This window comes from Temnothorax nylanderi, unplaced genomic scaffold, assembly GCF_030848795.1.
Source record: "Temnothorax nylanderi isolate EJ_2023f unplaced genomic scaffold, tnyl_v1.0 TNYL_tig0756_pilon, whole genome shotgun sequence".
Taxonomy (NCBI): Eukaryota; Metazoa; Arthropoda; class Insecta; order Hymenoptera; family Formicidae; genus Temnothorax; species Temnothorax nylanderi.
The window spans coordinates 1-16,739 of NW_027249818.1; the positions used below are offsets into that span (position 1 = coordinate 1).

The following is a 16,739-nucleotide window of genomic DNA, read 5'->3' on the forward strand; positions in this document are numbered from 1 at the left end:
TCGGCTCTCCTTTATGCACGCGGCTTCACGCGCCTGCGGTCTCGATACGGAGCACTACGTCGTTCCCGGTTAGGCACCCTCGCGACACTCAATTTTATGCTATCGCCTCTTCGTGAACGTTTGCTAAAAAACAATTGTAATTTGTTATTTAGTGACTCCCGTCTTTAGTTACTTATCAACGATGAAAATCAATATTAACCACTTGAAGTTGTAATCAAATGTGTAATAAATGCGTGAATCCAGAAACGCATCCGCTCATTGGCCGCGTTCAGCAGACACAACTGTTGAGTTCGTCTTATCAACACTTTGCGTTGATTGGTTGGTTCTAAAAGTAAGAGCCAATCACGTTCGACTGCTACTCAGCGGCTTGATCTGCTGAACGCACCCATTAAGCCGCTAAATAGCAATTGAACGTGATTGGCTCTTATCTTTGGATCCAACCAATTACACTTAATTACTATACTTAGCGGTTTAGTGAACGGTTATGCTTCTAGATGCACCCAATATCTATCGATTTATATCAAAGACGTAACCAATAATATGCAAGTTATATATAATGTAATTTTTATTTCAACAAATTGATACAAGTGATATGTATATTTCATTATGGAAATATAAAATTTAACCATGAAAACTTGACATTACCAGACCAAATAAGAAAAACAGCGAAAACATGTTATAAATTATAATGAAAAAAACAAATTACGACAAAATAATGAATAAACACAATTACAAATCCTAATAAAAACTTTATCAGTTTCAACAATTTAGCATGATGATGTAAACTATACTTCTCCCTAAACACGAGTAAATTTGTCACTGATCAATAACGTGCGGGCAACAAAAGACAAGTTGATGTCTCCGGATAATATATTAATATCAATTTACTCCTGGAGAAGTTTATCAAAAAATTTATAAATAAATTTTTAAAGATCCTTAAAAACCAACCTTTCAAAAGTTGCTGCTTAACTTGTTGCTGCACCATATTTAATTGCTGCGATGTAAAATCCGTACCTTGCAAACCCTACAGCACAATCCATGGGCCCTCGGCTATACTGATAACTTGCACTGTCACACACTTGATTACTGTGCCAGGTGGTTGCCCTGCTAATAAAGAAGCCTCGATACTGCCCGGAGTTGGAGTCGTGGCGGAACTCTGAGTCGTCGTCACTGACGCTGTAAAAACTACGGTGGTCGTCGTCATGCTCGTGTTAGTAGTTGCAATTGATTGCGCAACTGTTGAAGTTTGGGTGGCTTGCAAAGCTAAAAGTATAAGTGCACATTCTCAATAGATATAAAATTTTCATAAGATATAAAAATAAAGTGTACTTTCTTTGGTTATCTTTTGAGTTAATCTTTTTACTTAAAAAATATGCAAATAATTAATTAAAGTAACTAACCTTGTTGTTTATTGGCAGCAACGGGACTTTTCACAATAAAGCCACCATTAACCGAGTTTATGTGCACAATTTGATTAGATGCGTTACGTATTACAACTTGGTTGCCGATTACAGTTAACTGGTTTGCCTGACGTCAATTGCTGGACCAGATTTGCGTTCGTGACCATTATCGGACTGCCGCTTATCACTTGACTACTGGAAGATATTACCTGCAATATTTTTATACAACATATAAGTGTAAATAATGTAAATGTAATATATATATATATATATATATATATATATATATATATATTTATTACAATTAACTCTAGAATTCGCGAGTCTTTGAAACTTTATAATATTTAATTTTTCATGTGCTTCTAAATTAATATTTTTTCAATTTTCTAGAATTTATTGGACTTGAATATATCGAATTTAATATTTTACTAAATTTTCAGCAATTTCCATTAGATCACGTATATTCGAGAATTACTTTATGATTTGATTCACGTTAACCAGAAGCATCATTACCTGCGCGGTTTGTCCTGTGTTGGTGACCACGATGGCATTCTTCGTTGCTTGAGCAGCTGTGGCGGGTGTCAAAGTCATGGTTGCGGATTTTACGCTTTGCAACTTTCCGTCCAGCTCTATGAGAATTTGCACTCTTTGCTGCACTTGCACCAATGAAGCAGTGCCTGAAACATAATTAAGACAATTAAGATAAAATTTTTTAAGAAGATAATTCATATATTGCGCATTAATCTTTCGAGAACGAAAAAAAGATTTTTATCGTTATTATTAAGATTATATTAAATAATAAGTAAACTTACTCGTTAACGTTACCCTGATCAAGGATTGCTGGTTTACTCCTGGGGTTTGCGGCATTTTTGGTAAAATACTGGTAGGGCCAGACATAACCTTGGTAGTTCCATCCGCAGCTAAAATGAAGCAATAGATCAGTTTATATTCAATACATGTATGTTAATTAAATTATGCGTGAAATATATTTATTATTGCTATTGTTATAGAAATTTATAGGAAATATACTTCTCTAATATGGCGCAACGAATTGTTCCCATGCCAGACATATAGTTTTGCATTTTCGGTGTCTAGCAATATGAAGGAACCTCTAGTTCTTAATTGTCGAGCACTACAAGAAATCTCAATAAAAAATGTTTCAGTTTCTAAAGTTCCTCGACAAATGTACAATCTGCATCGTTTCTCACATTTTTTCTCAGATTTTTTGCCACTGTGTACCACCATCCTTCCAGAGAATAAATTTAAGAATACAGCTGGTTCGTGTCCTTGAACAACATGAATCTGCAAGCATAGGTAGAACAATATTATACAATTGTAAAATACATTTCTTGATACTTTCTGTGAGATTTTGCTTTTAGTACAAAAAAAATTTCTAGAAAAAAGAATAGGAATTCTTTTCTAATTGAAAAACATTAATTTTTAGAAAATAAAATTACAAAGTCTAATTGGAATAAAATTACTATTAATAAGTAACATTATGTAATAATGCCAATATAGCCAATATATACCTACACATATATTATGCGACATATATCGCACATTTACAGATAACAATTAAATATATATTAAGATAAATTCTCAAATAAATAAAACAATTGTAATAGCAAACCTCACCTGAGGACCTTGGCACCTGATATTCCTCACTCCCTTCTGCTTCCACACCTTTTGCTTGAAGCCAAGTGTGTATTTGACGAAATTGTAGAGTCAATTACGCTCTTCTTCATCTTCTTTCTCCTTTTTTTCCTTCTTATCCTGGCGTTCTTTCTCCTCGCGTTCGAGTGCGGTCACCTGTAGCAATTTTACATGGCCGAGCTGGTCGTGCCATACGCTCGCAAATACAACAGATTTGATGCACGCCTGCAAGACAATAAGAGTGCGCGCAAAGTCTCGCGGATTCATGCACGTTCCCACTGCTGCGGTCCATGGTTTGCACAGCAGTGGCCAGTTGGTGTACATAAACGACGCCTGAATATTGCTTTCTGCTGCAGAATCGTTTGGCATAAAGTACTAACCAACAGGACACGGGTACCCGTTAAACTACTCACCCACTTGAATTCCGATGCTTGCGTGAGTGAGAACTTATGCGACAAGTGACGTTTCTTATCGCGTTCTTCGTTTCTCTGAGTCTTATTTAGCGCAATGGGATTGATGATATACTGATTGACGTACGACTTAAAGTTGTTGTCCATGCTCAATTTGAACAAGTGTGTACCAGATGCAATTTAATATGCCTTCTGACGCGTTACTCTAGTATTGCCATCGCTTTCGGAATCTTTTATACCCTTATCTAGCTTCTCTTGCTCCTCCTTCGACAACGGTACCATACTCCGTCTCTTTATATCATCCATGTTAAAAATTCGTGGTTGCAACGATCCAGTTTTCGATCTTGTCACGATAGTATGCTTTTTGTCTGAAAGAAAAAAAATGATCATAAATGTGACACGAATAAAATGCTACGAATACATATAGAAAAGTTCTATTGTTTTATAGAAGCCTAATATTTGTTCTGCAAGAAATGTTTTCTCTTTTATGAAGGAAGCAATTTCTTTAACACACAAAGCTCAATATTACAAAATTCTATTGTAAAGCCTTACCGTCTTTTCCAACTTTCTCCTCTCCTTCTAACGTCTCTTCTTCAACATCTTCAGACGATGACGTAAAGACATTAGTTTTCGTATTTTTGTTCGTATTCGTCGCGGTCGACGGCACTTTGGCGTCAACCTCGACAGTTTCACCGACCACCTCAGGTACCTGTGTAACAGGAGTCGACTCATTATTGGACAATTTTGCTCCATTTGCACCCTGTTCCATTACTGCTATACGTTCATCGAGAGCATCTACATTCTCATGGATCTTGCGTATCCCAGCATGATACCATTGACTGGCGACAGATGATCGAACACCGATTCGACGATTACAGAGACGAAATTCTTCTCAAGCACTAATTTCTTAAATTCGACGCAATCGTTCACTGTCCAGTCGACATTTATTGGCTCTATTCCTAAACAATATCAAAAGTTATTATTAGAACTCCTTGTAAAGAATTGATGACAAGTTTTTAAGCTGAAAGACACATTTTTGTACAGAAAAAAGACCCTTTTCTCTTACCGACAAATTTAGCCTTTACTGCCTGATACGGCAATTTCAAGAATTTGCTCACACACATACACACACGCGCGCGCGCGTATATATATATACATAGATCATGTCAACATGTATCTCTTTCTTTACCTGTACAGTGTCAGTGACTTTTAGATGTCCACAGCTTCACGTCCCTCCTGATTAATGCTATATACACGCCACTCCAACTTGGAGATATTTCAGAGAATCGGGGTAGAGAACATCGACGTATAGTTATACCTTTAGATGTGCCAAATAGTATTCCAACAGAACTTTGGCATTGGCAATGCTTTCGACAGTGCCAACAAAGACGAAGGGCACCTGACCCTCTTCTCGTGGGATCGTTAATCTGTAATATTATATGATATATTAATGATCTCACACACACGTAAATATCCTTTTCTTTTTCAATAAAATTACAATGTCCATGTTGGCAACAGAGACAGATTTCATTAAAAACCATCCTCTTTTATAAAACCACATGTGCAATTTATTATTTCTTCTCTCCGAAATTGTTCTACTTTTACCAGTTCACCGTTAATCATCATCATCATCACCCCTTCGCTCTCTGTAATAAGTCATCACATTTTTTTAATATAAAACTGGGAAAAACCTAACTGCAAAACTAACATCAACTTTATCATAACTTTAGTATTAAGATTAGATAACTTGTTAACAAAATAGATCTTTCTTTTCTAGGCATTATCTAATTTAATTTCAATCAAAACTCATTTTTAAATTTAATATTTCCATATATCTTAAATATGCATAAATTTTCTTCTAACTTCATATTTGTAATGCCATCAACTTTTCGCTTACTGAATATTTGCACAATGAACACCAATAGCTAGTCCCATCAAATCTTCTCGAACATTAAATTCATCGATATTATATCTAAAATGAGACAAATTTTACATTGCATATCTCTTTACACAATCTTGTTCAAGATAAAGTTTCTCTCTCTCTCTCTCCCTCCCCCCCCTCTCTCTCTCCCTCTCCGTAATATATATATATATATATGTATCAATTATAGCTTAGAAATAATATTAGAGATACTTTAGTAGATATAATTATCTATTTTATAATATATTTTTTGTTGTAACATGCTATAAATATATTTATATTACGAGAGAATATAATTGTTATCAATGGTTTGCATTTTGGCAGATATAAATGAATATGTTACTTGAAGCTGACTATATCTCTAAAAATGACAATTTTTCACATATGTGTCTAATAAATTTTCAACTAATACAATAGCCATGCAACGTAAATACATACACTTAGAAATAAGTTGAAATATTTTAAAAATAATTTCTCATGTTACCATAAAAACAGTCTAATTAATTAAAATATTATATATAATAACGTTAATTTATACATTACATGCAATCGAGACAAATGATGTATCAATTCATTCAAAACATGAATATTATAATTACACGATAAATGATCAAGTTTACATTTTAATATTTTGGCAATTGAGGCACATGCCGTTCCCTCAATTCCATATATCGTACTTGTACGTTTTATAACATTACCGGCATTATGTCTGGTAGGAGTTCTACTACAAGAACCGCGTCCTCGAGATTGGCTACCGCGACCGCCACGACCGCTGATACCCTCTTCCGGTCCTGCAACCATTCCTCGTCTTACGGGATGAAAACTGGGCATCAATCCTGCAGTCGATCAATGCATACTTCGTAGTTATTGATCAATTTCCAATTTTTCTTGCAGAAATTGCTCTACTTCCTACAGTATAAATCACACGATAATCATACGATTAAATTCAATTTTATTTTGCGACTCCTTCCTGCGCGATATCGGTTTCATATATATTTTTATGGAGATATTTCAGAGAATCGGGGTAAAGAGCATCGACGTACAGTTATACCTTTAGATGTGCCAAATAGTATTCCAACAGAACTTTGGCATTGGCAATGCTTTCGACAGTGCCAACAAAGACCAAGGGCACCTGATCCTCTTCTCGTGGGATCGTTAATCTGTAATATTATATGATACATTAATGATCTCACACACACACACACACACACACACACACACACACACATACACACACACACACACACATACACACACACGCGCGCGCGCGCGCGCGCGCACGCACGCACAGACGCACGCACGCACACGCCACACGCGCGCGCGCACACACACACACACACACACGCACGCGCGCACACACACACACACACACACACACACACACACACACACACACACGCGCGCGCGTGCGCGCATATATGTATACATACATACATGTCAACATGTATCTCTTTCTTTACCTGTATACAGTGTCAGCAACTTTTAAATGTCCACAGCTGCACGTCCCTCCTGATTAATGCTATATACACGCCACTCCAACTTGGAAAGTCGTTATTGTATAATCCTTGAATTAAAGTATCTATCACAACTCCGTTTAATAATATGAGTATAACGAGCAACCGAAACAGGTTATGTTTACTTACCTCGGATATTTGTCCATTCCAAGTGGGTTCGCCATTGCCCCGTTAGCCATTTATAAAAAATGTTGCCCGCTCAGCACGTGGCTTACGATGCACGGACGTGGGGTTGAACTTTGCTGAGCATATTTGAATTTTCTCTATATGCATAGAGAAAATATTAACCCCGCTAACCTCGCGACACGACACACACGAGCTGTCACCAGTGCCGCCAGAAAATGAGACGCGGCCCGGTCGTCATGGAGATGGAGGGGATACTCACACAAAACATGAACCACGTCCGTGTGCGCTCAGTGCTTCGATTGCCTTCGACTGAATAAAAGAAGGCAGACATATGATCTTCTGTCCTTCTTCCTCCCGCTCGATCCGTACCATAACTCGGGTGTCCGCATTTCATTTTACCACGCAGTCCACACACTGGCAATGTTATATGTATATGTACATACAATTTGTAATACTAAAATGAATAAAAATATTAAAATATTAAATATTAAATAAAAATAAATAATGTAACGATACACCATAATAACGTACCTACGATAATTCACTCCGCGTAAACGAGTGAATTATCGTAAGTTGCTACCGAAGTAACGCTCGCGTAAAAACGCAGTATATTTCTATTTTTATATTTAATTTAATATTTTTGTTACACAAATAGAAATGGCATAGCAATTTACATTTTTGCAACCAGTATTTTTTACTTTCCTGAAAGCGAGAATCGTGTATAATTGTGCAGACCATTGTGCAGATATGCGACCAATATGTACCAATATATACCAATATATTTATATTCTTCAAAATTATTTATTTAAATAATACACGTTTATTATACATTACCGTTATGTGAGTTATTGTATTATTATGATAAACTCATTTATGCTAGTAAAGACATATTAAAGTAAATGGAACATAATAAATAACACTTAATATCTATTAATAAATAATAATAAAATTCATGATTTATTCATAGTATAATGAATAAATAAACGAACATGTCCTTCGATATTACATATATTAAAGCACACAATTTGCGTGCTTAAGGAACAACGCAATCGCAATTCACAGTTTTGTAAATTGCACATCTTTACTTGCAGATCAGTACCGCCGGCATTTGCGTTACCCGATGTGCACCACGGGGAGGTTGCTCGGTCGGATTTTGCACATCATGCCCCAGCGAGAAATGACCCATCTTTCGACGTCGATTAGACGTCGATTCGATGGGGCATTTCTCGCTGGGGATGTCTAAGCTCTTACAGACATGAATGTCTTTTACAGACATATATATGTCTCTTACAGACATGAAGTTTCTTATAGACATGATGTCTTTTACAGACATTTTGTACATAATCGTTTTTTATGTCTCTATACCTTTGTGTCTACGATACTAGAAATCGCTCCGAGATCTCGGATGGAGAGAGAATTGACTAATCGCATTGGTCAATTGGCCGAATTGTTTAAATATGATTTGTTAAATCTTTCTCTGTCCGAGATTTCGGAGTGATTTTTAGCATCGTGGTTACAAGATTTACAGACATGGTTTCTTTTATAGACATGATGTCTTTAAAAGATACTTTACACGGCGCTGCTTTTATTTGCATTTGCTTTTATAGACATTATTGCATATCATTAAATGAAGAAAGATCAGCAATATTGTCATCGTCTGCAGGATATAATGTTAGACTACTTTTTTGCTTAGTAGAATGCTTAGCATATAATTTATTAGATGACATGAGAGATAAATGATTGTCATCAATTTTCATGTTTAAAATATTTTCCCCTCTGGCATGTAATGCTGATTTAACGACGCAAATAGCATTTACAGAAACTGATGACAGACTATTTCGTTTTTTCGTTTTTACATCTGGCAGATATGAAAATATTCTTTCTGAATCAGCATTCGAGTTAGGAAGTGATCGAATTGCATTTAGAAGAGATCTTAAATTGGGATATTTAATTTCGTTATTCTCACATTGCAAAATTTGCTTCCACATTTCATCAAAATTTAATTCTTTTAAATTCTGTTTTTCTGCTACAGTAAAATCTAAATGCAATGTTGACCATTCTTTCTTTAAACAGTCTTCATCAAAACCGCCAATGGTTTTAACGATAAAGGAAATATCATTGAATGACGTTTCTCTATCGATATCAAATAAAGCTGTATGCGATTTGAAAACTTTTAATTTAGACAAAAATTTGTCATTGATTGGTAATCTTTTACAAATTTGCTCGGCAGCAGTTATGTAAAATTGTAAACAATTTTCTCGAATATTTATAACTGCGTCCGTATGTCCTTCAATCATTAATTGACTGAGATATTCTTCGCATTGCGATCCTAAATTAATTTCAATCAAAGATTTATGATTTTCATTTTGTGAGAAATTAATTTCAGGCAAATATTTTAAAAGTTCTGGTTTTAAAAAATTTTTACAGATATCAATAAGAAAATCAATTACTTTCGACTGCAACAAATGAATCCTTGTTTCTTTAGCTTGAAAAAATGCATTAAAGACATTAAAAAATTGTAATATATATTTTAAGAATAATAAATATGGTTTTATGTCTATGTTCTGCATTACAGATAAAAGATATTCCCCCGATTCTGTTTTTTCACTTACAACCATTGTTCGAGAGCACGCGGTAGCGCGAGATAGCGCGAGGTAGAAGACGACCACAAATAACGACACAGCAAGTAACCGAAAAATAAAGTGTGTATTTACAAGTATATATGTACAGAGTTCGTTTTCTTGTAGAGAAAGGAAGCCGTGAGCGCGCACAGAGTTTAGCACGGCAACGGCGGCGGAAGCTATCAAGCAAGCGAATGCGTGTTGCAACGCGACAGGCGGCGTTAAGCGGTTTTCAAAAGCGGTCGTAGGCGAAAAAGCAGTTAAGCGAGTGCGATAGCAAAGCGGTATAGAACAGCGGGGTGCTAGCGGTGATCGGCGAGCGAAATCGTTTCCGCGGCGCTGCGGCGGTCTTTTATCACCTCCGCGGTGATGCTCCCTCCAAGCAGATCACCGATGATTTCGGGCGGGTGATTGGCCCTCGGCGGCCTACGTCATCGCGTTGACGTCACCGTTTTCACGTGCCGAGTAGAAGTGCTCGTTGCTTGTTTTCGGCAGCGGTGTTTATGGCATGAACTTTCTCCCTTGTTGGCGCGGTAGCGTGACTTTGTTATTGCCGAGCGAATGTCAGCGAATATTCCAGAATGCGACTGAGAGAAAATCCATGCCATAATCTGCTAATAATTATAGCGATTTCTTTAAAGACGAGCGAACCCCGACATGCAAAAGTCTCAATATATGCTGCTATCAAACGCGATTTCCGGCAGAGTAGCGCAATCTCAAACAACCATTTCATTCAAAAAATATTTAATAGTATCCCAATATTCAAGAATTCGTTCAACACATGAGTGGCGAGAAAGCCACCGCGTTTCTGCTAATTTTAAAATTTTATGATTTGTTTCTTGAAAACATTCACAAAATTCGCGAAAAATGGCTGTACGCTTCGGACTACTATTTATATATTTTGCAATCTTTCTTAAAAATTTGTCGCAAACTGTAGGTATTTTTTCACATGCGGCATGCGCAATCAATGCAGCGGAATGGCATGGACATGAAAGCGTTAATACATTTTTACACATTTCTTCAAGTTTTTTTTTAAATGATAAATGTTTCCCTGTCATGACAGAAGCATTATCGCATGACAAGGCAACAATATTTTCAAATGGTATTTGTAGTTTCAACATTTCTTGTTTAAAAGCATTAAATAATTTTTTTGCACTGCAATCTCTCGCATCGATATCAATCAATTTTACTAATTGTGAGTGAATATCTAATGTTTGAAGATTAACATATCGTACATGAAACGTCATCCATTTTTCATTTGTAATGTCTGATGTTTCATCAATAAAAATTGAAAATTTAGTATTTTGAATATTTTTGACTACACGATTAGTCTCAACTGGGCACAAAACATTCGAAATTATATTTGTACACTTTGTTCGACCCATACTCATACTTTCTAAAATCTCTCTACAATCCTCATCTTTTGCTAAATCTTTAAACAAATTGAGAATTATTTCTGCAGATGCAAACGAAATATTTCTTTCAACCATTACGGTGGCATATCGAATTTCAAATGACATTTTTTTCTTTTTAAACGGCAAAAATGTTTCGTTTTGCGCATTTAAATTTATATTCGACGAACTACTTTCTGTATTACATTTTTCCAAATTTTTTAAATGCATCTTAGAATCTGCATGACGATATATTTGAGATAAACCACCAACAATAGATTTATTACAAATTGAACAAGCAAATAAATTTTCTTTATGTGGCACTTCAAGTAACCACAGCTTAAATTGTTCAATCTGTAACCATTCTTGTTTAAATCGTCGTTTACCTGCTGCTTTATTTACAGTACTCGAGTTTACATCACTATTATTGAATGATGATGTACTTTTTGTGATATTATTTTTATGACATGCAGATTCCGCATGTCTTAAAACATGTGATGAACTGCACGAAAAATTATTATTGCATACAGTGCAATGAAAAAGACTATCATCAAATGATACTTTGCGTATCCAAGATTTAAAGCGATCATCAGTTAGCCAATTTTCAGAAAAAATTCGTTTACATTTCTTTTTCAATTGATCACACGTTTCCATGTTAATAATTAAATAATTAAGTAATTAAATAATAATAATAAAATTAACTTTTATTATTTGAAATTCTTCAAATTTTTAATACGCAATTTTTCATATGACTCACCACACGTCGAGTTGTCACATGAATCACCACTTGAGTCACCAGTGTCACCACACAAGTAATTATATTAATACAATAACGCGAATCCTCACAAGTCAAAGAACAATCAAGAACAATCAAGAAGAAAAGAACAATCAGGAACAATCAGTCAAGAACAATCTTCATCAAACTTTTATAAAAGCTCAATTCGCGAACTTTTATAAGAATACGAAGAATGCTCAGATTCGAAATGAAAGTTACAGCGTTTTTTTTCTCCACCTATGCACACAAAGACGCCTTATTTATTCGTGTCGGGTGTCGGCTTGTCAGCTGTCATTACACGAATAGGCGTTTTTTATTTGTTATACATAGGTGGAAGAAGAAAAACGCCGTGACTCGTTTGGATGACATGACATCTCTGCTTGAAAGAAGATTAAAGGACCTTAAAATGTCAAGTAAGTATTATACATTATTTATCACTAACTCACTCACTCATACTACGTTTACGCGAGCGTTACTTCTGTAGTAACTTACGATAATTCACTCGTTTACGCGGAGTAAATTATCGTAAGTTACTACAAAATCCCGTTTACGCGAAGGAATTATTGTAAGTTACTACAGAAGTAACGCTCGCGTAAACGTGTAGAGTGTCATTGAATGACACTCTATACAATAAGAAAATTACATCACACGCACGCCAATATTAGTTAACCCTTAAAGTGTATACGTTTTTTTCGGTATCTTCTAAGTGTATTTTAAAAAATCTAAAAAAATTCATGAAACATCTGTCTACATTGTAGTTGATGATTTTATAGTTATTTTGATAAACATCGGTTACAAACATCAGTTACAAGCAGATATCACTTTGGCTCGGACGCCGTAGACCCACATATACATGTTAAGGGTTAATTTAATTTAATTATATTACAGATTTTATTGTTATTATCTTCTTTCAGCTGAAGAGAATAAAGGAAACCTTGATCAAGACATGTTTGACGACGATCATTCTGCTCCACCCTGCTACACCCTGCAGCAGCTGCAAACAATAATACAGCAGCAGCAGAAGCAGCAGCAGCAGCAGCAGCGAGAACAGCAATCGTTGTCGCTGCAAATGAAGCACCTGCAACAGCAATTGCAGCGGCAGCTACAGAAACCGCAGCAACCGCAGCCGCAGCTGCAACCGGAAACGGAACAGCCGGAGCAGCAGCTGCAACAGCCATCACAGCAAGAGCAGCAACAAGATAAAAATAGTACGTATTTCTTTTTATATTAATAGTATCATATTCATCTATTATTTTTCATGATTAATTACATACACATATTCCGTTTACAATATTCCTTTATTTTTTTAGGACTCCGACGAGGAATGGGACGCGGGCGAGCGCGCGCGCGCTGGTATTCTCAGCGGGGACAAGGCCGCCCCTGGGGACGAGGCCGCCCCTGGGGACGAGGCCGCGCTTATATAATAAAAAATTATTATATAAATTTAAAAAAATGTATTGTAACGTACACTGTTGAAAAATTTTTGTAGTTTTGTTAAAAAAGGTTCTTGTTAAAATTTTTGTGTAAAATAATCAACACATAGGGGAGAGTGGGGTAATTGAGAACGGCGGGTAATTGGAAACAGCTAGGATAAGTAATACATCCCCCCGCACTACACCGTCCCGAACCTATTCAACGGCTGCAGCCGTTGAATAGGTTCGGGACGGTGTAGTGCGGGGGGATGTATTACTTATCCTAGCTGTTTCCAATTACCCGCCGTTCTCAATTACCCCACTCTCCCCTACGTGTGTAGATTTAACACATGCTTTATATGTTAATTAAACTTTACAAATTTAAAATGTAAAATTATTAAAATAATTTAAAAAATATGTTAAAGTAACACAATTTAAACGTATTTATTAAATGTGTTAAAATTTACAGAAAAAGAGTGTTGATTTTACTTTATAACAGAAGTAAGAATAAAAATTTACAGAAGAAGAATGTTGATTTTATCTTACGATCTTAACTTTAACATAAAAATTATGTTAATTGTACACATAATTAACCTCAAATTACGATCAGAATAACATTTCCTTTCTGTTAAAATATTTTAACATAGTATCGATGTTACCATTTAACACATCTATATTATGTTAAACTGACACAAAAATTTTAAACATGAAAATTGATGACAATTATTTATCTCTAATGTCATCTAATAAATTATATGCTAAGCATTCTACTAAGCAAAAAAGTAGTCTAACATTATATCCTGTAGACGATGACAATATTACTACTTATGACAAGATAGAAGGATCGGAGCGAGTTAAACTTGTGCACGATTTAAAATTAGCTGTCATCGATAATAAAGTAATTTTTGTTTATAATATATAATATATATTATATAACTTAAAGCAGATCCGGAATTTAGTTGCACATTTCGGGCCGATTCCCGAGGCGACGCCTCCTATACCCCCACTTTGTACCAATTTGTACATGTAATATGTATATATAATGTATGTGAGGTACAAGAGGGTGGCAGTGTGGTCTTGTGGTAAAGCGCCAGACTCGTAATCCCGAGGACCCGGGTTCGAGTCCACCTGACCACAGGAATTTTTATATTCCAAACTGCACCCCCCGCACGAGTGGGGCTCGTGCGGAGAAACTGGGCTATCTTTCGGAGGAGAAATTAAATTTGAATGTACCTCTTTGTATTTACAAGTAAAAGAAATTTCATATATAAAGGTCTAGTGGTCTAAAATTTATCATCTCTTCTATATCCGCGATCAGCTTTGTGTTCTTGATAAAGTTCTAACGACTGCTTAAATCAAATTTTCAAAAATTTGATTTTTTATTATTATATTATTATTATTTTATTATATTATTATTATAATTATATTATATTATATTATTATTATTATTATTATTATTATTATTTTATTATTATTATTATTTTTTTTTATTTTTTTATTATTATTATTTATTAATAGATATTAAGTGTTATTTATTATGTTCCATTTACTTTAATATGTCTTTACTAGCATAAATGAGTTTATCATAATAATACAATAACTCACATAACGGTAATGTATAATAAACGTGTATTATTTAAATAAATAATTTTGAAGAATATAAATATATTGGTACATATTGGTCGCATATCTGCACAATGGTCTGCACAATCATACACGATTCTCGCTTTCAGGAAAGTAAAAAATACTGGTTGCAAAAATGTAAATTGCTATGCCATTTCTATTTGTGTAACAAAAATATTAAATTAAATATAAAAATAGAAATATACTGCGTTTTTACGCGAGCGTTACTTCGGTAGCAACTTACGATAATTCACTCGTTTACGCGGAGTGAATTATCGTAGGTACGTTATTATGGTGTATCGTTACATTATTTATTTTTATTTAATATTTAATATTTTAATATTTTTATTCATTTTAGTATTACAAATTGTATGTACATATACATATAACATTGCCAGTGTGTGGACTGCGTGGTAAAACGAAATGCGGACACCCGAGTTATGGTACGGATCGAGCGGGAGGAAGAAGGACAGAAGATCATATGTCTGCCTTCTTTTATTCAGCCGAAGGCAATCGAAGCACTGAGCTCACACGGACGTGGTTCATGTTTTGTGTGAGTATCCCCTCCATCTCCATGACGACCGGGCCGCGTCTCATTTTCTGGCGGCACTGGCTGTCACGTCGGTCACATCGCACGACACACACGCACGAAACTCGCGCGAAACTCGCCGCGATCTCGATCACCGGCTTCGACCGGCCAATCACGCACGCGGAAAAGGGGCAACAATACGACTCGACCACGGGCCAACTTCTCGCGTCCACATGGATTTTTTTATTATGGATTACATTCTTCAGCCTTTTTTAACCCCTATTTTATATATAACTTATTAAGATTAGATTGATTAGATCCAATTTTGTAAAACTTTTATGTTTGTGTACGCATTCCCCGAAATTTAAAAAATCTGTATCTCGTGAAGCAACAATCCAAACCTTAATGAATTATATATGAAATAAGAGTAGAAAAGACTGAAGAGATGAAATAGACCGATATCTCAAAATTTTGAGGAAGTTACAGCGAAAATAAACATTTTTGACAATATAATAAAAAAATGCCAATAAATAAAAAAAACTTGCACATTGCTTCCTCATAGTTTTAAAGTGTTCAAATTAGAAATTAGAACATTACTTTCTCATAGTTTTAAAGTGTGAATGTAGAATGCAAATTATAAATTTGCACACTGAGAAATCAACATTAAATTTTGCTCAGAAAGCTTCCTCTATGATGAAGCAATTATTTGTATACATTTTTTTATTATTTTGGCTTTCTCATAGAGGAAGCTTTCTGAGCAAAATTTAATGTTGATTTCTCAGTGTGCAAATTTATAATTAGCATTCTACATTTACACTTTAAAACTATGAGAAAGTAATGTTCTCTAATTTGAACACTTTAAAACTATGAAGAAGCAATGTGCAAGTTTCAACTTACACACTTTATGTATATAATTTATTTTTTTTATTATTATTTGTTATACTATTATATCAAATATTTTTTCTAAAATTATTTAAATAATCTCATCCGTCTTCCAATACTATAATTTTTAAACATTAATTGCTTTTATTTTTATTTTTATATTTATATTAAAAATATAGGGTGGTGTGGGGTGATGTGCAACATGGGGTGATGTGCAACGTTTCCGATTCCTGGTCTGCATGTCGACATTTGACAGAACCGCATACTGCCATGTGTTTGTGTCGACAGTCCCTTGTTTTAGATAAATAACTCGCGAGATAGCACGCACCCTGGTTTGCTGTACGAAAAGCGAGTTAAATTTCTTGAGCTGAAAGTTTTTTTTGCTTTTCACATTTATAGTGATTTCGTGAATTGGTTTTAGTCATCTTATAGGTAAATATTTTTATATTGTTAGTTTTTCAAGTGCTTTTGATAATCCAAAG

General features: G+C 35.0%; 1 protein-coding gene across 9 annotated transcripts; it reads right to left on the reverse strand.

The window, feature by feature from the left end:
• Positions 1 to 6: 6 nt before the first annotated feature.
• LOC139785214 (uncharacterized) lies at positions 7 to 7,194 on the reverse strand. 9 transcript variants are annotated; one of them, XM_071724385.1, is made up of 17 exons: positions 7,028 to 7,194; positions 6,845 to 6,948; positions 6,428 to 6,544; positions 6,083 to 6,293; positions 5,361 to 5,435; positions 4,962 to 5,109; positions 4,653 to 4,890; positions 4,016 to 4,422; positions 3,036 to 3,831; positions 2,609 to 2,702; positions 2,430 to 2,532; positions 2,213 to 2,320; positions 1,914 to 2,077; positions 1,401 to 1,609; positions 1,015 to 1,263; positions 200 to 325; positions 7 to 123 (listed from the first exon to the last, which is right to left on the reverse strand). In XM_071724385.1, the coding sequence occupies exons 11-14, from the start codon at positions 2,480 to 2,482 to the stop codon at positions 1,593 to 1,595; spliced, it is 342 nt and encodes a 113-aa protein (XP_071580486.1). In that variant the 5' UTR covers positions 2,483 to 2,532; positions 2,609 to 2,702; positions 3,036 to 3,831; positions 4,016 to 4,422; positions 4,653 to 4,890; positions 4,962 to 5,109; positions 5,361 to 5,435; positions 6,083 to 6,293; positions 6,428 to 6,544; positions 6,845 to 6,948; positions 7,028 to 7,194; the 3' UTR covers positions 7 to 123; positions 200 to 325; positions 1,015 to 1,263; positions 1,401 to 1,592. The 9 variants fall into 9 exon arrangements, with proteins under 9 accessions (XP_071580486.1, XP_071580485.1, XP_071580483.1 ...); XM_071724384.1 differs by having other exon boundaries at positions 2,430 to 2,702; XM_071724382.1 differs by lacking the exons at positions 7 to 123; positions 200 to 325 and having other exon boundaries at positions 548 to 1,263; positions 2,430 to 2,702; positions 7,028 to 7,161.
• Positions 7,195 to 16,739: the final 9,545 nt, after the last annotated feature.

Excerpts from the sequence above, each read along its gene's own strand:
- LOC139785214 (XM_071724382.1), bottom strand. The coding sequence starts at position 4,232 with ATGGAACAGGGTGCAAATGGAGCAAAATTGTCCAATAATGAGTCGACT. Across the intron at positions 3,832-4,015 it reads GGAGAAAGTTGGAAAAGACG|ACAAAAAGCATACTATCGTG; the intron begins GTAAGGCTTTAC and ends TTTTTCTTTCAG.